The following is a 26,786-nucleotide window of genomic DNA, read 5'->3' as shown; positions in this document are numbered from 1 at the left end:
CAACTTCTGCATTCTTTTAGATTTCACGATTATATATGTTTCCCAAAATTAGGTAGATAGAATGTAATTAATGTAACACATAAAGCCGGGAGAAAGTAAAAATTACAATCCTGTGACCAAAAAATTCTCCAACTGTGAATCTAGGTTTGCATCTCTCCCGGAGCATTGCCATATATGAGTAAGCATCAGAACAGAAGGATGTGTCACATGGGGTTCACCAGGGGTCTGTCCTGGCTGCAATACATTCCAGTATCCATGATTCAGAGAATGCATATTAAATATACAGATGGCAAGAACCTAGAAGAAAATGAAAGTATCGCAAAAGACGAAATAATCTGGACAAAAATGGAATTAATGTCTGGGGGAAAAATGCTGCCCAACAGGGACAAATTGAAGATATTATAAAAGCAAATAAATCACACAAATACAGAACAGGAAACAGCTAACTAGAAAATCAGTTCTGTAGCAAAGGACCTTGAATGATATCAAATAGCAGCCAAACATAAAGTCAACGTCAAGCTATGACAGGTTTCTTAAGGTACCAACAGAATTATACATGCACCCAAGAGCCAGAATATAAAATGTAAAACGTGTAAAAACCCTCTGCCATACAAGGCACAGATGTGATACTGCCTTGTTCTCACAATACAAAAAATAAGTAAAAATTCAACTGGACCAGCTGGAAAGAATGAAGAAGAGAGCTGCAAGAACAGTTCTAGGAAACATGACCCTGGAGGAAATGTAGAGTAGTGAGATTTTGAATCCAAAGAACATAAGACATGCTAACATCCCTTAAGCACATAAAACGCTGCTGCAGGGAAAGATTGAAGTTAGTTCCCTATGTTCATCCCAGAGAGAGGAAAAAGTAACAGGTCTAGATTTTAACAGCAAAGTTTCCACTTCAAGACAAGGGAATTTTCTCTGTTGGCAAGAATAATGAAATGTGGGCATGGACTGCCTGAAGAAGAGGTCTGAGAAACCCTCCTCGAAAAAGTTACCTGACCCTGCCTTAGAGTAAAGATAAACTCCACATGTTCCTTGCAGCCCTATCATTCTCAGCTTGCCTACATATTGCCAAAAAAAAAAAAAAAGTTAACATCCTGCATCCTTAAAAGCAATCTCTTCGTCATGACTAGCCGGCCTCTTTCACGGATTAGATAACCGTGTCTTGCTGTGTTCCCATTTCTCGGCCTTCCCCAGATTAGCACATAGGCTGTACTTGGTCCAGGGCGGCTGCCACCACTCTCCAATTTCCTGTGCATATGCCAGGGCTGTTTCTGCTTTCCCTGAGCAATGTTCTATAGAGGATACAAAAGCCTTTATGGATGATTAATAGTTAGCTTTCAAGGCTTAATGATTTGTCTTAGAAACTACATCTTATAGATCAGTCAGCTAATCTAGATCTTGGCCAGCTTCTGTTCTGCTCTTTCCAAGAGTCAGACTGAATATTCAGTTCAACACCTCTCTCACTTTCAGTCATTTTTCTCCATTGTTAACCATCTATTCGGACAACTATTCCCAAGTTGCACCACTTTGCTCAACAGATCATCACCAGCACACTCTCAATGGGCAAGCAGAGAAACCTTAGACCTTGACCAAAACCAATTGTCACTAAAGACACAGAAATAATTCAGGAATTAGTCCTGTTTCTCAGTTCTGTTTATTCTATTTTCCAGTTTTCAGCTCTGCAATGATGAGACTGCATTTTATCTAAGGGAGAACACACCATTTTACTACACATTGGGTAATGTATACAATTCCAAACAGCAGAAGTTCTTTCCTTCTGTTACTGAAAGAAAGATGAATAATAATGTTAAAATTAGTTACAGCCAGTATGTGGTAGATGGACTGTTGCCATATGGTGGTTATGTAAATTAAATGACAAAATAAGGATCTAGCATTTATAAGTAACTTTTGCATACTACAAAACCCCCACCTGCCTGTGCAATACCTATGACATCTCATTTATGGGAAAAGATGACATCAAAAATTTGGGATTTTTTCTGAGACTCTGAACAACTATTTCAAGGAAAACACAAGCCTCTTATTTGCCTAACATACAAAGAATATCAAATCTAGTCACCACTCCTGTGTGTTACACAAAGTAGTCTCCAATTAAACATCTATTTTGGTAAAATTATCTTCGAACACCACATGGCTGTGTTGCTTGTCTGGAAAGGTGACTGACTGTACTTCATGGATGATTTAAATGCCCAAATTTAGGGCAAAGATGACTTCTGCCTGAAAACTGTCAAAGCCACCTATCTTTTCCCTTGACTAGATAGGGAATTTAGGACCAGCTTTAGGAATTCTGATACTCTGTGTGTTTGTCATTGAGACATAGAATAGAGGGACAGGTGGGCAAGATGCTTCCCAGCCACCATTGATCAGTAAACTTCAAATATATTCAAGAGGCAGTATTTCAGACTCCATATGTAGCTATCATGTAGCAAAGTGTATAATTTAAAACACCTAATTTTTTTATTATTTCAACAGGCAGGGACAATAGGTATCAAAAGAAACAGCTAATTGGATCAGAAATTAAAAAACAGTTTCTTCTGAATCTGAGTCACTACATTAAGAGACCAGCTCTAATTTCTCAGGTTATATTGAAAGGATAGCTCCTGCTATGAAAAATAAAAGTTGAAATTAATTATGTTATATAACAGTTTCATGAATCCTTGACACACAGCACAGATTAGATTCCAGACTCCTACTGTCCCATCACACAACACCATGAATATTTTTTCACTAACCATATGCACAGAGGCTAATTAACACAAAATCCTTTTTCCTTACTGTGAAAGGAGTCTTTGGGCTTTAATAGAAGAACAGGAAAGCAATTAACTAAAGATTAAAGGGGTTCCATCTGCATGAAGCATGATAGAAATTGCCAAAAGGAGCAGCAGACAGGTAACAGAGGATATAACAAAAGGGAGGGGGGGGGAATGAGCAACAGAAGGTTAATACTAAAATCACGACTGGAGATCTTTCTCAGTAACCTGTTGGAAGTCAGCCAGAAGGGATAGCTGTAATGTAGGCACAAGCTTAGGCAAAAGTCTATGGCCTCCTCTGTTCAGGTCAGATTACCTGATCATAATAGTACTTTCCATCCTCATAAATCTAAATTACAGCTGTATGAAGGCAGAAGTGAATACACAAAATCAAGGAAAGGTTTAAATCTAAGTTGAAATAAAACCCTTACATTATTATCACGACAGCAGAGGCAGTATGTAAAAGGCATTAACTTTATTATTGACATCTCTGGCCAAGTATTTACCCTTCTATCAGTCTTCATAGGAAGTGATATGTCTCACAGGGAATAGCTGATTGGCATCTTTCTGAAGAAAGACTATGGGACAACTTTGCCAAAATTATTATCCTCTTTGACTCTCCTATCTTAGGGTAACACTGGACTTATAACATATGATCTTCTCATACAGATTTCTAGCACTGGAACATTATTTAAAAGCCATAAAAGTTGAACAGCTCTGACTGAGTGGATCTAATATAGCTGTTTACCAGCACAACATGATAGAGTTGGAAGCCTCAACTTGTAAACACAATCTGACCCTTCTGGCCTATGATAAATTGCAATACATACTAACCGGCTTACTTTTGTCAACATAAAAGTTGGCATGTATCTGAAGTCTTCCCTTGCAGTGGGTCCTACAGGATTGGGAAGGGAAAAAGGGAGGCATGAACTCATCAGAAGGTCAGTAAGTCTCAGGGGGTCCCCAGGTCCTTTGACAAGCACTGCTAGAGTGGTCAAAGGTCCTGTCGTGAACACTCATAGTACATATTAGATCTGCTTAAAAGTGTGTTTTGATGGAAAGATGCAAATGCAAACTACACTGATGAGCATGTCATCCTACAACAGCATGGATGGATTTATCTGCCTGGAGCTCCATGAAAGACTGCATCCAAAAATGGGTGCTGTTGTGTACCTCACCATGGTTCACATGCTCTCAGTTACTGGAGGGAAAACCAGTCACCACAGGGCCTCTTAGGGATCACTGAAAGCTGAGCATTCCTTAAAAATATGTACTAGTCTGGTGAATCAGCTGGCAACAAAACCATGACAGTGAACCTGGCAGGTGGAGCATCCTGTTAATTCATTTCCCCTGCAGATAAAATTAGTCTTTATGTTGGATGAACAGCTTCTCCCTAATGACTCTATCTGGCCATCACTGATATTACGAGAATCACAACAATAACCCGAAAGGAAAAGCCTATTCGCATATCAATTCTCTTTTCTCTTGAGACAAAATGGAAGAATTTAATGGAATAATGTGTCATCTTTGTTAAAAATTACAGGGCACCGCTTGCCTATAAGAAACTACTCAACTGCTGTTTTCAGCTAAAACAGAAAGATCTGCAAATCCCAAAAGAACAGAAAGGACTGAAAGTTCATGCTGGCACTGGTAGGATTTCACTCACCTTAAGCAATACACAGACTGCAGCAGGAAAATAATAATCTATTCTAACATGGATGTGACTCAAATAACTTCCTAAGCCATCAGATGTCTGTTAAAAACATCTAGTTGCTAGGTGTATGCTGTACTTGCAACAGCTGTACAGGAACAATGGGGAGATTGAATTGAGGATGGAACAGTCTCCCAACTAAAATTATTCAGAGCCTGGAGCATACTATTTACAGAGTTGAAGCTTGAGATATTGCATATCCCAAACTTAGAAAGAGCAAGAGATCTGACTTCATTGAAAGGGGCTGTCTGCAAGCAGAGATAAACAGATGGTCAAAAGAGGAAAGGCATTCCTGGGAATTGCAAAAGACATATCTTTCCTTTTTCTCACAAAGAGCCATGGTTCCAAGGAAGCTGGCCGAAATATTGCATTAGTTGCAGGTGCTGCAGGTAGTGAAGGGCTGGGGTACAGCAGGAACACCCAGTAAGCAGCATAGAAGAAGCTGGGAACTGAGGTGATCGTGATATCAGTGAGCCAGCCAGTCTCCTCACTAACTCAATGCACTTACACAGTGCCCATGCAGTGCTAAGTTTTGGTGTGCAGTCTAAGCATTCAAGATTTCTGGATGTTCAAAATTGCAGATATAACCGCTGCAGAGCGTTCATTTGCAGCAAAACCATCATTTCACATAAACATCAAATTTAAGCTGTGCACTGTGTGGATCCAATAAATTTCACACAAAGAGCTACAGAGTGCTCACACATGCAAATATGCCCACAGACAACTGATCAGCATCCATGCATTAAATCCCATATGTCCTGAGGAGGTCTGGTTTGACTGTATACAAACAGAATAACAGAGCTCACTTCCCAGGCAGAATTATAAGCTGTGAAAATGAGGGGTTCTGATATGGTTGTAGCCATCATCCAAGATATAGAAGAGTCACTACATTGGTTTACCAACCTGTATATGCCTCATTATAGCTACCAACACAGTATTGTATTCCCTGCAGTCACTGCTCAGAATATGAGAGATACTGAGATATTTTCCATTTTGAAGAAGGAAAAAAAAAAAAAAAAAGACAAAAAGACATACCAAAAACCACACAAATACTCCTTTGGAAAATACATTAACTGCTTTTTAATTAATATTATTCCTTTTCTTTTGACAGAAGCTTTGTTGACTTGACCAGTTAGGTGGTTGTCCTTATCAAATGTGTAAAAAAGATGGTATCTCTCTGTAGACATGACCCATGTTTCTCCTCTCCAAATGATAAGTCTGAAATAGAATAGAATTCAAGGTCTGAAAACAATATGTTTATAGATTTATATGTTATCATGCTAAACAACAATGTAAAAATTTCTGCTTATGATATGTCTTCCCCAAGATAAAGGTTCTGCATTTTAAAAGGTGGAGGTAATTTTGTTTTCATCATTTTGCTTTTTAAATGTAGAGGTAAGTTAAATGAATCTTGGAGGATGTAAAAGGCATTATTAAAGTACAATTCTTCTCTTGATATTCAGTACGGGACTCAATAACAGCACTGAGTTTAAATGCTATTGAGCTGCACAGATTCTTGATGCCCTAATTTTGAGAGAGTATCTCAGCAGATGCCACCTACCCCTGCTACAAGGCATTGTCCCCAGATATCCCACAGCCCTGGGGACAAAAAATAAACGAAATCAAGCAAACAAAGTCTTCATCCTTACAAACATCATTCAAGAATTTCAGATGTCACAACCTAGGAACTGCTTAGAGAAATCACATTAATGTCTCATTTCTATGTCACAGACTTGACTAAGGCCGACTTTTCCACAGTAACCTATCTCTGCTTTTTGAATAGCTACCTCTTTTTCCAAAGATGTGCTTATGGAAAAAGGGCGTACTAAAAATACTTGCAGATTTGCCATCTTCAAAACGCCTGTCGAGGTCTCTCAAGATAGCAGGCTGCCTGCTGCCATCTCGCGGCAGCTCTGCCCGGCTCAGCCCTGCAGCACCCAGTCGCTCGGAGGGCAGATACAGGGAACAGGAACATTGGAAAGACCTTTTTTGAAAGCAGTTACAACACAAAACTGCAATGACCGATTTTCATTCATTTCGCTGAAAATCACAGCAGCAGGAGCTCAGGCAGCGCAGGATGACTGCCAACCTCGCCTTTTCCATCCCAGAAAAGAATCAAGGTGTGCAGGTGGGCTGCAGGCATTGCTGGGTTTCCTTGATACTGGCTCTCCACCCACATTCAGACTCCTTCCTCAAAAGCCACTGCAGACCCAAAAAACCTTATTTCTCACCGACTCTGAGCTGCCTTCACAGCAAGATTTTCTGCTGCTCTGCTTGCAGCCACTGCTACAAAAGCAAGATTCCTTCCTGGCTCAGGGTCTTCAGACTCCTCTTCCAAAGTCCCCCTGGTCCAGGGAACATGATGTGGCATTATGGCAGTTTATAGACACAGTCTAATAACAATAATAGCCCTACTGCCCTTCCTGTCCACACACAAAACATTTGCCCAAAGCCTTTCACTCTTTATATTAAACTAAAGACAAAATTAGTTTTTAAGGCTGTGAATGCTGCAGGGCAGGAATTACCTTGTTCCTCTCACATGCACTTAGTATAAGGCAGTTCAAAAAAATACACTAGCCTCAAAAGCTTTCATGAGTCTTGCCATAGTTACCTTGTTACTCTGATTAATTTTATTTATTGATTCATTTATTTTTGCTCCAAAGATAAAAAGAAAGTGTAGGTCCACAGGTAGCAAGTTCCTACCTAGCAGAGAAACCAGGATTTCTTAATGATTTGAAGTTAATTACAGTTTACCATTCACCATCTCAGAACAAGTTAATGACTAGGGAGAAAACAATTCAAGGGCACCAAACCTCACCTGAAAAAAAAACAAAACAAAACAAAACAAAACCAAGAGAAAAATAAACACTTCAGATTCGGGCACACAGAAACAGTGAGAAAATACAGCTGGACAGGGCCAGAAGTTCTCAAGCCATTTATCAGGTGCCTAGTGCAGAGAGAGAAATATTACTCCTGGCAACTGTTTCTCTAATCTATTTTTAAAGGCATAAATATAAGAGGATCCACATTGTTCCTGCCTGGATCTCTCCCAGCTCTGCCTTGCCTCTTTGAAAATCACCTTCTAGGAGACTCCATAACCAAATTTTGAAGTCTCAAATCAGTGGCGCTTGTATCACCTCACTCTCTAGAAAAAAAATCACTGGCCCTACACTATCACATGTTAAGTGCTTTCAAGGCAGCTTTCAAAACACAAACAAACAAAAAATTCTACTTCGAAAAATTAAGTTATTAAAGAAGCTAACATAATAAGCAAATAATAATTTAGCGTAACTTAACCACAGCCAAACAGTTAAATGTTAAAAATTGAACTGGGAACTACACAGGTGAGTAATGGAAACACAAATAGGAAAGGAAACACCTTCTACAAGGGAAGAACCTTTCAATGAAAGAATGAATCATCCTATAGCTGTGCTACAGTAGCTATCAAAGCTACAGTTTTATCTTTTCCTTCTTTAATTGATTCTCACTCACATAATAAGCCTTGCCCCCAAAACCAGTTTAAAAATATATTAGGAATTCTACTACTTTTAGATGACATTGCCCAGCATTACACTGTTGCAGGCATTAGAAACCAATCCACTGAGATGAGAAAATTAGCTCTAAGATACAAAAATATTTTCTTCTGTTTTTCAAGATGCAGAAGTATTTTAGTCCGTTATCAGTCTTGTCTTGAAGCCAAGAATGCTAATACTTTGCTGGCCATTTCGTACCACTGTTGGTCAGACCACGGCTGTGCATGCATTCAAAGAGTTTCAGGGACATCCTCCATGCTTCTGAGAATATGTTTTTCCAAGATGAAATTTCTTTTTGAAAGAAAGTCTCACTCAAAACATAACTGAGTACCTGACTCTGCATTGCTTCAATCAGTTAGTTGCCTTAACATTTACAGAGAGATAAAATAAGGAAAACAAACATCCTATCACTGTACCCCTCACTGTACCCAGTGAGGTAACTGTAAACTGAAAGACAGCTTACTGAAAAGAGAAATTTGGAAACAGCTCTTCAAAGTGGAACAACTCCAATATCACCCTGCATAGCAGAAAAACAAATTCTAAAGTTAGAATCATGAAATAATGATAAGTAAACTGTAACGCAAAATAGCCAATGTCAGATGAAGTACAATATATGAGATGTTTGCATGCTGTTACACTGAAGAAACAATGGCTTGTGCAAATTGAACTGATTCCAGCCTGAGCTTCAGGACATTATTGACACTTAAGAAAACAGTTCCTTCAATCTTTAAGTGTCAAAGACTATTTTCACAATGTCTAATTTATTAGTAGTTCCAAGCATGTTCCCAACATACTTTCTATACCAGCTGCAACCATTTCACTTATAGGAATCTGCAATATGAGTTGGTTTCAGTTCCTAGGAATGACACTGCAGTCAAAACTCTTTAAGAGATGTTTGTGCATGTAACTGAGGCATCCAATGTTCTGAAATCATCAACACAATACACTTACAATGGATCAATCACCATAACCAAAACCACCACCACCAACAACCACCCAAACAAAACAAAACAACAAAAAAAACAAAACAAAAGACCAAACCCAAAATGTTCATGATGTTCCCAAGATATCTTTAATCACAGGTTGTGGTTGTGTATATATTAAATTCTTGAAGACTCAAGTCAGAATAGTCCACCTTGGCACTCCTCTTACGTAAATATGGGATCAAAGAGAGTATATTGCTACTGCCTTATCTTGGCAACAGTTTATCACATGGGGCAAGGTTGTTCCATCAGAAGGGTGTTTCTGGTTTACCACAAGTAATTCTAGCTCCGGACACCAAGAGAGAAGAGTAGTCAGTGCCTATCACCAAAGATGCCCCTAACAGGCAGTTTTCTATTTCATTTCCAAATGGCTCTCTACAAAAGCTCTGTCTCCAGGCTGTGAGGACACAGGTAATGTATAGGCTACATTCAGGAAAAAAAAAAAGAAAAAAAGACGCTGGTTTACCATGGGACAACTGCTGCCACTTCCCTCACGATAACTGGACATAACCGGGAGACACCTCCAGGCTGTTGGACAAACATGGGAAGGAGGGAAACTGTGATAACACCAGTGGGCTTCTAAGAGAAGTAAGAGACTTGCAGCAAAATTAAAATCTACAGTCACAGTGGAAATTTTGACAAACCTCAGAAGAGAAAGCAAACAGCTGGCTGAAACTAGAAAGACCCTGAAATTTTTCCCATATTAAAAAGAATGACACCCACGTGCAAAGATGGCAAAAGGAGATTTTTTTGTTTCAACGTTTTTTACATTTAAACTGGCAGATTCTGTTCCAATACAAGGTATTATGCCTCTATTTTAATATTTTGTGTTCTTATAGCATCCATATTTCAGATTGGAAGGCTGCTGTTGTAGTAATTTGAAAGAAAATGTGAGAGTTTCACCTCAAGGCCCTAGTCAACTCAACTCCATCATTTAAAGATGGATGTATATACCACAGTCTTCCTATCTAAATTTTCCCCACATAGTCCATTAACATTCTCTAAGCTTTCTCATTTTTATACAGATGTACTACACATGCACAATTAATTCCATGTCAGCATACCAAAAAGATCACCTCATGCATCCTTACTCATCTGCCAACTCTTACATCCTTATCCATTCCCATGTCCCACATACACACAGAAAAAAAGTATGAAGTAGCACAGAGCAGTCCACTATATGCAAGTATTCTTTGAGGAGCAAATGTCCATATTTACATATGGAGATTTAATAAAAAAGACCAAAGTCACTTACAATCTGTTCAGTTCTGAGCAATGTCAACAGAAACATGCACCTTGTTTTCCTCATTTATACTAATGGGAGCAAGCACTCTGAAACAGCAGACACCTGATTTTAAGCCCTGTGAACTCAGTCACTATCTAATCTATTACCAGTTTGACACCATGCAGAGAAATCTCAATTAATTAGGAAAGCCTTTTCCACCTTTATATTTGAGAAAAATTATTGATCTTGTTATTTGCCAATATCCCGAATGTATTTCTGATGGAAAATGCAGCTTTACATTTAAAGGGTGAAATGTATCCATTTTAGGCCTGTTCACTCTTAGGTAATTGTTTCTTCAAAGAGAGAGTGACAGTTGAAATTTAGATATATGTTATGAAGGAAACTGATTACAGTGTTTTTGCACATCCACATCTATTTCAGTCTAAGCTAAATGCAACCTACCTTGCCACAAGATAGTGACTTCAAACCATCCATTTGTTTGCTGCAGGAAGTCACAAGCTGAGAACTGTAAAACCACATCCTGGAAAGAAAGTATCTGAGCAACAGACAGAAAAAATGTAAGAGCATGTATACACAAGACCTGCAAACCCCAGACTGCTTTTTGGTCTATGCTCTGCCCCTGAGCCCACTGAACTGATTTAAGTAACATCAACAGCTGTGGGAAGATCATCAAAGCAGACTGCTTTGCCCCTGATAAAGGAGCAAACTTCCAGGCTCAAAGCATGTAAATAATTTGAAAGAGCAAATCTAGTTCAGCCAAGGAGCTGAACCAGGAAAGGTTTATGCTGAGGACAGACTAGATAAATCCTAGTTGCTTTAAGATTGAAATGGCAGTAAAGTGTCAGAACAAAAAAATAGTGGTATTACCAGATGCTAACAAATTTAGCACAGTGGATTATTGACACAGAGAACCTCAATCCTTCCTACAACTGAGGTAAAAACACTGTAAAATCTACTTCTGAAGAATAACATTTGAGCAAGATGGAAAAGCACATGGTCCTCACCCATCCACATTTCAAAACAACCATGTGTTTTGAACAACCACGGTGTTCCTGGCAATGCAGCGAAACTCTACATAGTTTCATCTGTTTTGGAGTACAATGTATTTGGTCTATGTGCTATCAAAGGCTCAGGCCAATTTTCATTTCCCACTAAATCTTCTAAAGTAAATGATATTGTTTCTTCATTTGAAACACAGTTCCAAGTATACCACACTTTTATTAGGATTATCAGTATTTTGCTAATCCCCAAAGGGATGAATGAACCCAAACAATCCTAACTTTTCAAATTAAATTCCACTCTGTGTCTATGAAATTACTATTTTAAGACTGTAATTGACGGACACCGGGAAGCAAGCTCCCTACAAAACAGAACTAAAGTGTATCCCACATCATTCACTTCCCCTCTGATCCCCTTCTCAAGATGAGAGGAGAATCTTTACACCCAGACAGTCCCCTTATTACTGCGAACACCAGGGCTTCTCCATCAATACAATCGTTTAGGGCCTGTTCTTCTCTACTCCTCATCCCCCAGCCAACACACTGGTCTACCTTCGTGGTTAACCAACTGTTGTATTTCACCATTCAGCAAAAGAGAAAGATGTGAAATACCTGCCCACAGATCTTTCAGCCACCACTCAAAACTGTTCTCATTGTCAAAGTATTTCAAGGACCAGACCAGTCACACAAATCTTTATGCAGTAACTTTAAGTTCATCCCAATGGAATCCAATCAAAAACAAACGGTGGTAATGGTCACCAACTATCTAAGCTACAGATTTCTTTATTCTCCAATAAAACTGAAGAAATCAAACACTACAAGGATTTCAAGAATCTAACACTTCAGATAGAAAAGACACATAAAACATAAACCCAGAAATTACTCCAAAAACAAAGACAAAAAATAAAACCAGGAAGACCAGATATCTTCAGCTGAGAAAAAATTAAAGAACAGATGATTCTGAGACAGATGCCAGCATTTTTAGACTTCAGCAAGCATGGTGCCACTTGCTGATAATGCAAGATTTCACGTCCCTGAAAGCTAGCCCCTCAAGCCTTAGATATGTATCACTTCAAAAAAAGAGAGACTTCCATACAGACTGTTTAGATTGTCCCAGAAGTCTTCTGTAAAGTATTTCACATTAATTCTGTACAAAAAACTCTTTTAACAAGACTCAGCCTTAATTTTTAAGGTCCACTAAAGAATCTACATTTGTGTTTGGCTAGTCTAAGCAAAACAAGCCAAACCAATGTGCCCCATCAATGATGCAAGACTGCATGTTAATTAAAAACTCATATCCAATATGCTGGTAAGTAGATAGCTTACCTTGAAATAGGAGTAACTTCACCTTCACATATTTCAAGATGCAGACTACACACTTACCCAGAACAGACAAAAACCACAAGGATAAGCTGAGAAATGAACGGTTACACAATCACTATGCTTGTCTTCTAATTTCCTATTCTTAATTAGTAGGTAGTCAGAAACATGACTTAAAATGCAGTTACATTAATAGCCTGATGTCTTCCTTTACAAAAGAATAATTATTATGGAAGTTCTTTTCTTATATCCAACCATGAAAACAAGGTTTAGAAAGAAGAAACAATTAGATGCTTCTTATAAAAAAAGCCACCCCAGCAAAGCTTATCTCCTTCAATATTAATATTTTGTTTTAAAAGGACAATAACAAGTGTTGCTTAGTTAAGGAAGAGGTTCCTTTACAAGGAACAAAAAGCCCGTGTTTTCTACAAATATAGCAAGGGTCAACCATCAGTGTGAAGTGTTCACTCCACAAGTGCCAAAGTTTTAATAAAAAAACCCCATTTATTACAACAGAATATTACAAACAACTAGCTTCAGTGATCAACAAATAAAACTTTACAAAACGCAAACAATGTTCCAATTGTGGAGTGACAGATATTCCAAGTTTACAAACACATCATCTTTTTGTTTATGCCCACTTAAAAATCATTTCCAGTCTGCTTTATTTTCCATCAAATACAGTACGTTTATCCAAACAAAAGCATGTACATTCAATATAGAACATTTTGAGCAACAGCTACAATCTCAGTTCCCATTCACAGTATTTTTAGTGCAATGCACTAACAGGGCCAAATAGTCCTCTATCCATAAAAGTATTTTTACTCCTGATCTTGTGATCAACATTTAGATATATTTTATACAAAAAGTATATATGAACATGAGGCACCTCCCTAAGTAAGGGAGTGAACCTATATAAAAAACATGGTATTTCTTCGGATGTACAATACCTTTCAAATTGTAACAATTTGACACAAATCACTAAACAAAGTATTTTCTAAAAGGTAAAAAATAACAAAACAAAACCAAAAACCGACAAAAAACCCCAAAACAAACCCATGGACACATGAAACCTGCCAAGAATTTCAAAATGGTAGGCATGGGACTGTTTTACTACAATCTTGATTAAAAGGTTAAAAAAAAAGTATCTAAAACATTTTTCAAATTACACAAAGTCAAGTGCTACCCATAGTGGTCATTTAAGATCTTGAGAGAAAATATATTTTGAGATTCTCCCATACTATCCTCCCTTTTTATTAATATTTAATGAAATAAGCTACCATTATAAGTGGTTGTGCACAGATTGTCTATAATACATCAGCAAATATTCACTACCTTCATATTAACATTAGTGTGTTGATCTTTCAAAAATAAACTGAAAAAATAAGCTGCAACTATCATTAAAGTGCTTGTGTATAATTTTTTTTTTAAAATTAAAGAATAGAGGAATGTGGATATTCTTGTAAACTTCCCAAATGTTTACAGAGTTTTCCTATGAACCACATAGGGAAACATGAAGATCTTTGAAATTACTTCAGCACATGAAATTCAGCATGCCCCAGGACTGGGAAATTAGTCAATATGAACAAACTGATGTTATGGCAAATACTAAAAATTAGTACAATTCAGCCAATACACACTACATTGTTTGCTCTTATACATTCATTTGTAATAAATTTAAAACAGTATATACCACAACATTTACCAAAGTAGGATATCACAAAGTTTGAGCTATCCATCAACTAGCACTACCAGGGAGGACCAGTATGGATGATTTCCATGGATGAGCTTTCTGGAGATGATTTCCTAAATGAGGAACAGAAACCTTCTTCCAAAGCTGTTGTTCATTGACTTGCCTCTGGTGTACTTTTTTGTAATTTCAGAAAGTTTTTTCTATCCTGTGTCAAACCACAACTGCATAGATAACTGCTAATTTAGATGCATGTGCATTTCAACTACTTCAGTGTTTTGGGAGGTGGCACTGTCCCACAGGCAGTCAGTGGTTACTAATATATTAAGAAAAAAAACAGCTTATGAAAATACTTCCTCCTTGTAGTACCAAGACTTAGCGGTTCCAAAACAAATTAAAAAGTCTTTTTCATTCAAGTGTACTTCAAACTTTCCAAACATCACTTGAACCTATCTGAAGAGAAATGGGAGTTAATTAATACTTTGAGTTTACCCATATAATTCTGTTCAAAAATACACAACATAAATAATTTACAGGACTAAATTTTTAATTCTTAAATTCAGCACAATTCAGGGTCCAACTTACATAATTTTTGAAGTTCTGTCCCACTTAACCAGGATTTGTTAGAAAGTCACAAAAGCACCGCATTACAATTTAACATATCTGCGTGGTTATTCACTAGGAAAGCTAAACTCAAATCAAGTTACCTCCTGGAAAACAGCATTTCCGAGTTGAAATACAGAACAAGGCACATATACTTGGTTTTATTTTTACCAAATATGCTAGAAAGATAATTCTGAATAAGGATGTTAAAAACTCTTACAAGTATCACTGTATCATATGTACTACCTCTCTTCATTATAATTTTTTGTACAATCCCCCAATCCTCAGGCATCAGTCATTCTGAAATACAAACTGACTGCATACAAATATTTCCTTTTATAAAAGGTCCTTTAAAAATAGGCCACCTTTAACATGAAGGCTATGGAAAACTGAGAAACTACAAGTACAACCCTTCCAAATGCAAAAAAACTCCCAGAGTACCATATAAGCACAAGTTTAGAAAATTCTTGGTCATACTTTTATACATTTTGATGCTTAAAAATAAACTTGGATAAGACTTGAACAATTTAAACCAATAATGACCAGAAGTTTCCAAACCCAGGCTTATATAAATAAGCATTAAAAGAATGAAATCCTAAATTTGATTATTTCAAAGGTGTTTGCAGGCACCTAATCCATGATTTTAAATCAAAGCAATTAGGCAACCAAAGTACATTCAAAAAACCGTTCTATGCATTTTTGTTGACAGGGTATAGGCAATACACATTAAATAAAAAAAAAAAAATTAAATTACAAATGCCAATTCCAGTATATTCATAGACTTTTAACAGCTTTTACTGTAGTAACTTTAGTACTTCTTCAACTGGTCACTGTTAATTAACAAGTTATGTTATCCAAACCAAACAAAATTATTATTAATTTAAAAAAATTGCTATTTCAAAAATATTAGCTTGATTACAACAGATGCCTTAAGACAATTTAAAGAGTTGACTCAATACAGTTTAATGTATATTCCAGCTTCCTACAATCACAAATTAAGATTTTGCCTCTTTTCAAAAATGCTAAAACCAAAATATAAGAAACGAATTTGAAATCTACCGTTGCATTTAAGCCGCTAAACCATAAAATCCATGAGAAAACATGTTTTTGGTAACAAATCAACAACAGGACAAGAAATTCAGTGGTATTGTTGGGGTTTAAAAAAAAAAAAGGACAAAAAAAAGACAAAACACTTTTTCTTTCTCCTCACCAGACAACAGCTTTAGATCTTGTACTTCTGCCTTTGGTTTTATTTTCTTCAGGTGAATGAGATACATTTGCTTTGTGGGTTTTCTTATGATGTTCTAGAAAAGCTTTTCTGGCAAATGCTTTCCCGCATTTATTGCATCGGTGCAGAGAAAAGTTTTTTGTTACTTTTACTTCAATGCCAACATCAGCTCCTTCATACTTTTTATTGGGAGAATTAGATGCGATATCCTGTTTTGAACCAATCTGTTTTGTTTCATCCCTCTGAGGGCCTCTTTTTGTCACCTTATTTAGAACAAGATCAATTGGCTTTTTAATTGCTCTAATTTCTAAACTTGCAGTTATTTTCCCAAGGTATCGTGGTGATTTTTTATGAACCACAGTTATATGCCTTATCACATCACGTTTGCGACGCGTTTCGTAAGAGCAGAGTGGACACCTGTAGTATTTAACATAAATATTATTTCCATCTGTGTGTAATTCAATGTGTTTTGTCAAGTTCTGTTTAGAAGTAAATTGGCGCTTACAGAGTTTACAGTAAAGCTGCTTGAAGTCAAAGCCAGCTGAAAGTTTTGGCTTCCTGTTTTTTTGCTGGCCACCTGCAGCAGATGCATTGGTTGATTTGGAGGTTGATTTAGCGGTTGATTTGGAGGTTGATTTAGTGGTTGATTTAGAAGTTGATTTAGGGTTTTCAGCATCTTGTTTAACTCTGTTTTTCTGTGCTGATGGTGTGTTCTTTTTCTCATTTGAATGATTTGTTCCCTTTAATTCATTCTGCGGAGAAAGGGCAATGGAAGGGGGTGAAGGTTCTACAGAATCTGCTGATTCAACTTTTATTTCTGTGCCATTGGCAGTATTGTTGGGTCCTTTCTCTCTTTTAGAGTTCTTTCCAGAAAGAGTTATCTTGTGAACAATTTGCATGTGCCTTTTCAGCATTATTTGTGAACTATATTTTCTCTTGCACAGAAGGCACTTGCATGCAGTTAAATTGTATTCAGCCTTTGAAGATGACTTTTGTTTTCGGGTCTTAAAAGATTTTTTAGCAGAAACCGTATCCAAGAACAAAGGCTGCCCAGGCTTGGTAGCTATATCAGGAGTAATGGAATCCCTCCTCAATCCTCTGTGAACTTCATCAAAATGCCTCCTTACGTTGGCTTTTGTAGCAAATGATTTATAACATACAGGACAACTTCTACCTAATGCTACAAGAACATTCTTATTTCGTCCTTTTGCAGAGCATTGGTTTGGTTTCTTTTTTGTTTCTATGTACTTCTTTAGCTCTTCCATCTTTTTTTTGTGCACTTTTCGAATGTGCCGGCGTACACTGCGTCTTGAATGAAACTCTTTCCTACAAAGGCAACAAATCAACTGGTGGCCATAATCAGAATTATCCAGAGAGTCCAACTCAGGATTTACTGCTGGAGGCTGTTCTTCAGGAGTAGGTATCACCTTGTTTGTAACAGGATCAGCAGGAGGTAATTCTACTGTCTCCCCAGCTGAGACTGGTGCTGGAGCTGAAACAGTCTTGGGTTGCTCAGTGCTGGGTTCCTGTACCTGTACTGGAGCTTGATCAGGGGTATGGCTACTTTCTGTGTTCTCATCTGGGCTATCAGTCCTTGACACATATTGAAATACAGCATTTTGATTAGTTTCTATAGGTTTCAATGTAATTACATATTCTTGCTTATCTACCCGTGGATAGATGGCTTCAAGGAGGTCATTTATGGCTTGACTCTGCTTATCTTTTATATCTGGGAGGTCTGTGAAAAGAGGAAAAGGTATTTTTTAATGATTTGGTTATTTCCAATTATTAAAATCTCCAATTATTAAAATCTCAAAAACACTGTGTGAATTCAGTCTCCAAATTTGCACAAATCCTGTATTTATACTCTCTGAACACTCGGAGGTTTCGAGTAATCATTACAAGTTGCTTTTTTATTAAAAGCCAACATTGGAAATACACCCTTCTAGCATGCTAATGCAAAAGCCACCTGAACTAAAAATCTGTATGCTCAGAATTAAGCTGGTCTTTAAAAATCTGTATCAATTGCAAAAATAACATCATTTATCATTTGACTGAGCTTGTTCTGCAGGTGTGCAACTAAGCCTGAAGTATCATTAGAAACCAATTTTCCTACTGCTGGAAACAGGCACTATCAACAAAGGAACCTAATTCTGGAAATAAGCTCTTCTCTGTGAATTCTGAACAATCCTTACAAAGAATGAAACATCTGTGTAACCTGAGCATTGCATGAGGACATAAGTAGATACTATTTTACAGGGCTCAGTAATATTCTGTTATTAAATGCCAGATTAGTTCAGTGATCTAGTTCCCAGCATAATACATGAAGCATCTGCACTAGCATAAAGAGGAAGCCAGGGTACTACAGCAAAAAGGTGAGGTACTGAGATGACACAGTTCAAATCACTGTGGATAATTTTAAAGATGTGATTCCCGGTAACAGCTAATTAAAAACCCACACTTACTCAGTTATTCCTTTAATACTCTCAGCAACACATAGGAAGAGCGTCAGTACAAGAAATACGCTCTTTTGTTACTCAGGACCCATCTTTTAACACTGAATTTTTAACAGCTTTTGCAGTCAGTTTCAGATGGGACTATCCACATAATTTTTACCGAAAGTAAAAAGTCCTTCCTATTTTATAGCAACTTTTAAGACTACTTTGTGACTATATTAAATGAATGCATCTCAAAAAAGTTATGAGGGAATAGTCTTTGGAATTCTTTACCATGGGGTCCTGCTTCTTGTTCACTATCTTTTATTTATTGAAAAAAACTCTCACTTAATTCAATAATAACTATACTCATTTTTATAGAAAATTTAACTATTTATACAATTTTATTCAGAGCATGTATTGTTATTCCCTTTATTTTCACCTCTCATAGTGAACAGTGAGTATGTTACTTTTATGTTACTCCATAAAACATATGGAAGTTAATCAGTCAACAGCTAGAATGTCAGGAGCTGGACATGAAGTGTTTCCTCAGCATCATCCTGTTTCACTCAGAACCTATTGCATCTAAGTCAGATGCACTTCTAACGTTGCTTTGAAAATACAAGTCATCCCTTTTCACAGAGAAGCTCTGTGACTCTCTAACTAGCCAAGCACACGTATTTAAGGAAGTTGACAGTACCAGTCTTTTCACCTTCTCCTTCACAGCACTAGCTGACACTACGTGGGAAAAGAGTCATCTAAGTATATCTGTTTGTTCCCAATATTTTAAATATTGAGGTAGAAAAGTATTAATCAGGAAAGAAAAATCCTCACTGCACCTACGTTGATCTAGTCAAGAGATCAAGATAATTAGAAAAGTTTACAAAACATTTTTGAATGTTGGCACATTTTCAAAGTAAGCAGCTTCAACAAAAATATTCACTGGAATGAGATTTATTAATAAGTTTCTTTTTCCATAAAAATACAGTTTTTCGATTTTTTTCATCATTTAAGTTATTTGTTTTAATAATAATGTTTAATTTCTACAACAAAGATTTTGGGTTAGGTATGATCACATCAATTATGTTAAAGCAGCATAAGGTGAAGTGAAGCACAGGTCGTTAAAGAAAAAGGTAAACTTTTTAGTCTGTGTTTCATAATGAATAAGACTAAAAGATTGTATCCATGACACAAGCACTATAAGTGCTTCCCCAGCACAGGAGAATACTGTGGATGTTGACCCAAGCCAGGATCCAGCTGAAGTCCACCACAGCTATGATGATCTAAAACTGAAACATCTTTTAGACCCACTCTTTCTGCGAGATTATTTCTCAGTCCTTGGACATACTTTCCCTATCTTTCACAGTAAAGAAGGACAGAGAGGAAAGAAAAAGGGGACAGAGGAATAGAAAGTGTTAAGAGTGACACTCTTAATCAAAAGGTTGGATGTACAAACTACCTAGCTAATTATGAAATCGCCATGGGTCGTGATTGTTAATTCATATAAAGTCAATGCTGTAACTTCTTCAATACCATAAAAGTGATCTACACGTTATTACTGAAATTTTGCATTTTGCACCTTTTCTTTTGCATTTTTGTTTCAGACGTGTTTGTATAAATGGTAAAGAAAGGTAATTTTTTCAACTTCATATAGCTTTATTAAATATTTCAATTAGTAAGACTTACTATCATCCATCTGAAGACTTGGAGGACAATAAAACTTTTTATGAGTAATTAAATTTGGTAATCCTCTGAAGAGACTCCGGCACAATTTACACTCAAAAATGGTGTCCACATCTTTTAACAAGATATGTTTAAGTTGTTTCGTTCCTGTAATAAAGGAAATATTACACTTAGGGAAGGTTTTCTGTTCAGCTTTTAATTCACATCATCCCATGAAAGTGGAAACATTTTAAAACATGAATAATTATAACAGCATTTTATCTTTTGTTAATGCTACTTCATCGCACTATAAGTTTATGATACATACTCCAATTTTCACTATGAAAACCAGACTAGTATGAAAAAAACCCTCCAGGATTACGCACGTTACAGTTTACAGGGAAGTGCAATGATTTATGGTAAAAACTAACAGCTGACGTTAGGAAAGAGTCCACACTACAGTATTAGGTTGCTGCAATACAACTGCCCAACAAGAAGGAATAAGCACCTAGAGCATTTAAAAAAGCCTGTAGTATTTTTACCTCTAGGGTTATCCAACAATGCTAAGAAAAGATATATACAGCTATTTCATGGAAAAACAGCATTCGGTAAGGCAAAAAACTAAAGCATGAAATAAAGCAAATAGAATAACTAACAGGTGAAGAAATGTTACTGCATCTAGGTATCTGACCCAATACCAAGATGATGATGCTTAGGTGACACAGTAGATATGTAGACATATTTTCAGTCCAATGAAAGGAAAATACAGATAATTAAATCCAAAACTTCTCAATTAAAAAATAGGCAGTGTGACAAAATATGTCAGTTTTCGAGACTATTATACATTGTATCTAAAGATAATTAGATCTGGCATTGTTGATGTATTCCAGCCTCTGCCATCCTTAAAGAAATAAAGAACACAGTTTTTTACACTTCAAACTTACGCCTTCATTTCTTACCTCAAGAAAATTATGAAAGTAATGTCTACAATTAGCATGAATGATGAATACTTACCCACTCCAAATTAGAAAAAAAACACTAACCAGATTCAGCTAATTTCTCTATCTTGATTTTTCTTAGAACTGAATTAATCAAAACTAATCAAACAAGCAAAAATATAATGAAACTGGACCATGAATAAATAATATCAGACACCTATGAAACAGCAGCAAGACATTCTTCAAACTGAAATAAAAGTTCAAGTGCTCTATCACCACATACAATTCTCTTAAGAATTCCTTTTAAAGACCAAACTCAGAGTCACACTGCAGAACTATTTTTTGAATGAAACTCTTTCAAATATGAATAATTTCATATTGCCTAGCAGTTCTTCAATACTAATAGGCTTTACCAAGAAAAACTTTTATTTCTTGGTGCAGTAGTACCACAAAATGTTTTACAACTGAGTTTTTAGCAAAGTACAGTGTCATTGTCTTCTTAACAGTTGTTTAAAATTGGAACCCGAACTTGACCATCTGAGGCTACCATCCAGTTTTTGTCCTCTCCTATGCCTTCCTGGGCCACCTCTCACTGCTCTTTCTTTTAGTGTTATTAACCTCACCTTCATTTGACCTGCATTTTTACAAACAGACTACTGCACAAATATTTAGATATCATGGCTTGGCTTCGCGAACGAAGATTTGGGGAGGCACTATCCACTTTTGCTACAGTAACAAACAAATTGTAGAGAGTTCCCCCCAAAAGCAAGTTGTTTACTCAGATCTCACCAACCAACGTTTGAATTTCTGCATATAAAGACAACCACTGACAAAAACCTGTCTGAACAAAACTGAAGATCCTCCATGCAAATAAAATTCCTGTGACATACAAAACTATAATTCATACCAAATTATATTTCAAACAAAATGCTTCCAATTTGGTGACAGCACACAATAAACCAGAAATCACTCATGCTGTTCATGCACACTCTAGCCACAAACCCCTCTCCCAAAAAAAGAAAAAAAAAAAAAAAAATCATCGAATCATCTCCACTACTTCCCAACTGAGGGACACAAAAGTTCCTCATTCTCTCTCCTGTTATAGTGATATTTCAGTCTCCCCCTGTTTAGCACTGAAATGTTTTTTTTCCAATACAAATTACTGGGTTTAAAAATTACGGGATGAGATTAAAGGATTTATAAGATACTGAAAGTCACACTATATGACACAGTAGTCACTCTGGCTTCAAATCACCCTTATGCAACTATGAAGCTTTTCACTGGTGGGAGCAGAAATAATTGATCCTTTTGAATTAAACTGCAGACCTTTAGGAACTTCTGAAAACTGCAAATGAATTTACAACGTCCACTGGTTTTGTGGACACAGTAGGTAGAGGAAAAGCAAATCACCTCCTTATTCTTCACCTACTGTAGATTGTGGCAAAAAGCGGTCAGTTCTGCCCACATACGCTGCCTCCAGCTTACCAAAGTCTTCTCTATTTTGTAGTTACATCTAAGTGGGGCAGTGATACCTTGTCCCATTTTCTTAATATTCATAAATATTGATGCTAGAATAACATCATAGTCACAAGAAATTAGTAGAAAACACTGATCATAACTAATACCTCCCTCTCTCAGAATACCAAAGTATGTGCCTTTAGCAAACAATTTCTTTTTTTAGAAAAGAAAAATAGATTCAAATTCACCTGTTACTCTTAATGCTTTGGGCGACAGAAGCTTTTGATAAAATTTCTTAAATCTCTATTTCTATACCACAAGAGTCAAAATACTCTCCATAATGAAATGTTGCATGTTTAAAGCCAACCAGAAATCTTGTTCTAGGTCCTTTTGCCTTCTGTCCAACTTTCCTGATGCAGATGACTGAAGACATCAAAGTAAGCTATCAATTTAACACCTGCCAGTGAGGACAATCTGGAAGCACCCCAGAGACAAAATACTTGCAACTAGTTTGTGGTATTACCAGCAGGGATTACACTGATCTGCTTCAAGTGAAAGAAGCCTGTCACACATATCTGAGGCCTCAGGCAACCTCAATCAAACTAAAAAATGTTACTAATGAATAATCTCACATCCAGTTTTTGTATTAAGTTGTTGAAATGCTAGTGGACAACTTGAACTCTGTGTCCTTTTTACAAGACTCAGACCAGATATGCATTCCATTGCACAGCAGCAATGACTTAGATATGACACATTTCATATACTTAACAGCTCTATGTAGAAAAATCTAGAAACACATATTCTTAGTAGCACTAAGGACTAAGGGTTATGAAAATAAAATGTTTGGTTTGCCATATCAGAAGTGAAGAAACAGCTAGAAAACATTAAACCTTTCAATCATCTGAGGGATGCTCCCTCGAAATGCTCAGTTGTTGTTCTTAGATTCATTGCTATGTATTGCAACTCCCAAAAACAATCAAGAAACACCTTAAAAGTAGCATGATAATGCAATTTAAGAAGTTCAAGGTAAAGTTTTCTCTTCATGTCAGCAGTTTCATGATAAACTCATTAATAAAAGCAGGTGAAATGACACAAAGCAGCACAAAAAATAATTTTTAATGATTCTGAAAGATCTGTTTCATTACTTTATATGAAAACTCTTATTAAAAGGAACACCTAATTGCAAAAATCTGCGAACAGTTTGCCAATATGCAGGAAGTCAGGTGTTGGTTATTTTAACATAGTAAATATGCATAACTCTTATAAAAAGGTAAGGAACTTTTTCAGAGTCAGGCATAGTTTCATACCTGATCGAAAACATTCAATGATCTGCTGAATACCAGATTTTGATGTTTGCAGAGGCTGCTGCAGTAACGGAGGATCACCAGGTTCCAACAGGTGTACTGAAATATATAAAAGGATAATAAGATATTAGAGAACATGCGGGTGATTCCTATAAGTTATGAATTTTCCACACATACAGTAAACTAGATAAAAAGAAAGGCCAGGACTATAGTAAAATTAGTCTTATTCTACAATTTTCATCTAGATTGAATTAAAAAAGTCAATACTGAATTTTGCAGCCATGATACCTTCTGACAGTTTGCCGTAATTTTGACTATTTAAAGAAAACGCGTATTCAAAGTTACTTGTAGCAAACACAAAAACATATAAATATATAAAACTAAATTAACTCACTGGAAATTTCTGTCAATTAAAGCAATTCCCTAGAACAATCCCATTGTTAAAACCAAAACAAATGTACAGAAAAGCATTACCAATACTGTACTTTACAGCATACTATAGGCCTTCAATGTTGCTAGTATGCAACAATGAATCCAAATTTAAAGTAGCAATGACCAGAAAAAAACCACAAGCATAACTGCACAGTATATATCAAAAAGAGTTATCATAATATTTTTAACCAACAAAACCACATTCAAGACATGCTTCTGGTTCAAGCAAACTGAAATAATATCTTATTTCTGATGTTTCATGCCACATCATATTCTTCATAAAAGCTATTGAAACTAAAATATATATTGATCAGGATGATTATTAGTTATTCCAATATGCAGTAGTTATGCATGTGAAGATTAATGGCATCCCATTGCTGTATATGCATATGGCAATTAAGCTTTGCCCAGAGAGAAAACCAAATTTTTTGTTTGTAAAATCATTAATTAGGTCTTTTTTTTTTTTACTTGTTGACAAAACAGTTAGCTTCGTACTTCATAAATCAGTTCCCACCTTATCCATCTGGTTTGATTTTAACCCCATTTTAAGGTTTCAGTTTCTAAATGAAGCACAGAGCACCTCTAAGAAATCTTTTCTTAAGAAAGAGCAGTAGAGGCATAGTATAAAACTACTTACAGATTTACTATTTAAAAATTAAACAAATTTTGACAGGAAAGTTGAGTTAAAAAATGTAAGGTTATAAATAAATTCAAACTGAAAAGAACATCAAAAGAAAAACACTCTAAATACACACATAACAACCATTACAAATCAGCTGATCATCTAATAGAATGACGTATTGTATTCTACTAGCCTACTCCCTGTACTTGAAAATAATATATTTTAGTTTCCACGCTGCCTCTACACATATGCATGTACAACACCCACTGACATCCACAGGAGTAATGCAGGTGAACAGATGTAACACACCACTGTTAATTTGTCAGGCAAGAAAAGTATTTCAGCTTGTTTAAAGCATTAGAACAACTCAAAACCATTTCATCAACACAAAGAAATTATTCTACTAACTGAACAATAACTACTTTCAAATTACATTTAATTAAAGGAGCATAATCAAAGTGGCCACGCTCACACTTTGAACTATTAATTTCCCAAAACAAAAGTGAAAGCATCCAAATAGCACCTTTCTTTCCAAAACACAGGTGAAAGCATCCAAATAAACTCTACAAGAAGGTAAAAAAAAGGAACAAAATTTTCTTTAAGGATACCAACTATAACAGTAGGCAGAACAATTTAAAAAATGTCTAGCAGGTTGGCATTCATTATATTTTCCACTGATGGTACCTTCCACATCACACAGCAGTGGAATGCAAACAGCCATTTCAGGACATGGTGGGTTTTTTCTTCTCTGAGAATAAGATCTTTGAGTTCATCAGAGCTCACCAGAGAAGACACAGAGTAAAAATATAAACAACGAATGTAAGAGATTGCCAGAAACATCATTTTACAAAAGGTTCGGAACACTGTACTTTTTGGAAACAAAAAGACCAGTTGTTTTAAACAGTTTCTTGCCTTCCTCTGCTCACTGCATACAATGCCCACGTAGTGGCTCAGGAACTCCACGTAGTTCCTGCACATCCTGTAGGAACTGAAAAATTCTCTTCCTGAAATAATCTTGAAGTGACAGTTCACAGATACCAAAAAAATATTTCCAAACAAAATTCAGAAACGTTTTATATCCAGAAGTGACACTAATGGTACACATTTGAAACCATCGCAAAGGTTTCTGCAAGCTTTAAACGAAGGGGATATGCAAAACACGTGAAGCATCACACAGCACTATACCTGGCTCACAGCATCCATGGTGATGGTGGTCAGTCTGACAACACTTGTCCCTTAAAGGCATTTTCCGTGAGCACGACCCACTTTCTTTCTACATCCAGCAGCTCGCTTCTGCTGAAATAAGCAAATTAGCTGTCACTGCCGAAGCACAGGCGGCTCAGCAGAGCGCTAACTCCGCACACCCACATCCTGCGGCGGCAGGGCCGGGCAGGCCGGAGGCAGCGGCACCCTCGGCGCAGGAAAAGTTCCCATTGTTGTCGGCAGGTCCCACACCGCCCTCTGCAACGGCCACGCCGAGCTCGGCTCCGCTCCCGCCCTGCCGCCACCTGCGCCCCGGCCCCGGGAGAGCCCCCGGCCGCCGTCCTGCCCCGAGCCCAGCCCGGCCCGGCCCGGCGCGGCCCCGCGCCCCCTCCGAGGGCGGCTCCCGCCGCGTTCCGTCCCCACCTCGCAGCTTCGTCCCGCAGCCCTGCCACCGAGAGGGGGTCCCTCGACGCCCGCGGGAGCGGGGGTAAAGCCGCGCCCCGACAGCCACAGCGGCGGCAGCGCTCCCGGGCCGGGCCAGGCGCTCCCGGCCGCTGTCGCAGCCGGAGTCGGGCGCGCCCGCCACGCGCAGCCCGGGCGGGAGCGGCGCGCGGCCGCAGGTGACAGCGGGCGCCCGGCGGGATGG

At 37.3% G+C, this 26,786-nt stretch overlaps 1 protein-coding gene across 4 annotated transcripts in view; it reads right to left on the bottom strand.

Moving 5' to 3' along the window:
* The window catches only part of ZNF800 (zinc finger protein 800), a 44,609-nt gene that overhangs the window by 2,916 nt on the left and 14,907 nt on the right, over window positions 1-26,786 (bottom strand). Inside the window, exons 1-5 of one of the 4 annotated variants that reach the window (XM_032688868.1) lie at window positions 26,564-26,681; window positions 26,123-26,230; window positions 23,887-23,982; window positions 20,208-20,351; window positions 16,069-17,824 (exon numbers count right to left, since the gene is read on the bottom strand). In XM_032688868.1, coding sequence (XP_032544759.1) covers window positions 16,069-17,824; window positions 20,208-20,351; window positions 23,887-23,982; window positions 26,123-26,183 — 2,057 coding nt within the window. In that variant the 5' untranslated portion in view covers window positions 26,184-26,230; window positions 26,564-26,681. Of the gene's footprint in view, window positions 1-16,068; window positions 17,825-20,207; window positions 20,352-23,886; window positions 23,983-26,122; window positions 26,234-26,563; window positions 26,682-26,786 lie in introns of those variants that run through there. The other 3 variants (XM_032688869.1, XM_032688866.1, XM_032688867.1) reach the window with 3 other exon arrangements.

This window comes from Chiroxiphia lanceolata, chromosome 5, assembly GCF_009829145.1.
Source record: "Chiroxiphia lanceolata isolate bChiLan1 chromosome 5, bChiLan1.pri, whole genome shotgun sequence".
NCBI classification, from domain to species: Eukaryota; Metazoa; Chordata; class Aves; order Passeriformes; family Pipridae; genus Chiroxiphia; species Chiroxiphia lanceolata.
Note: the sequence above shows the minus strand (reverse complement) of the source record. Positions and strands in the feature narration are given on the sequence as shown.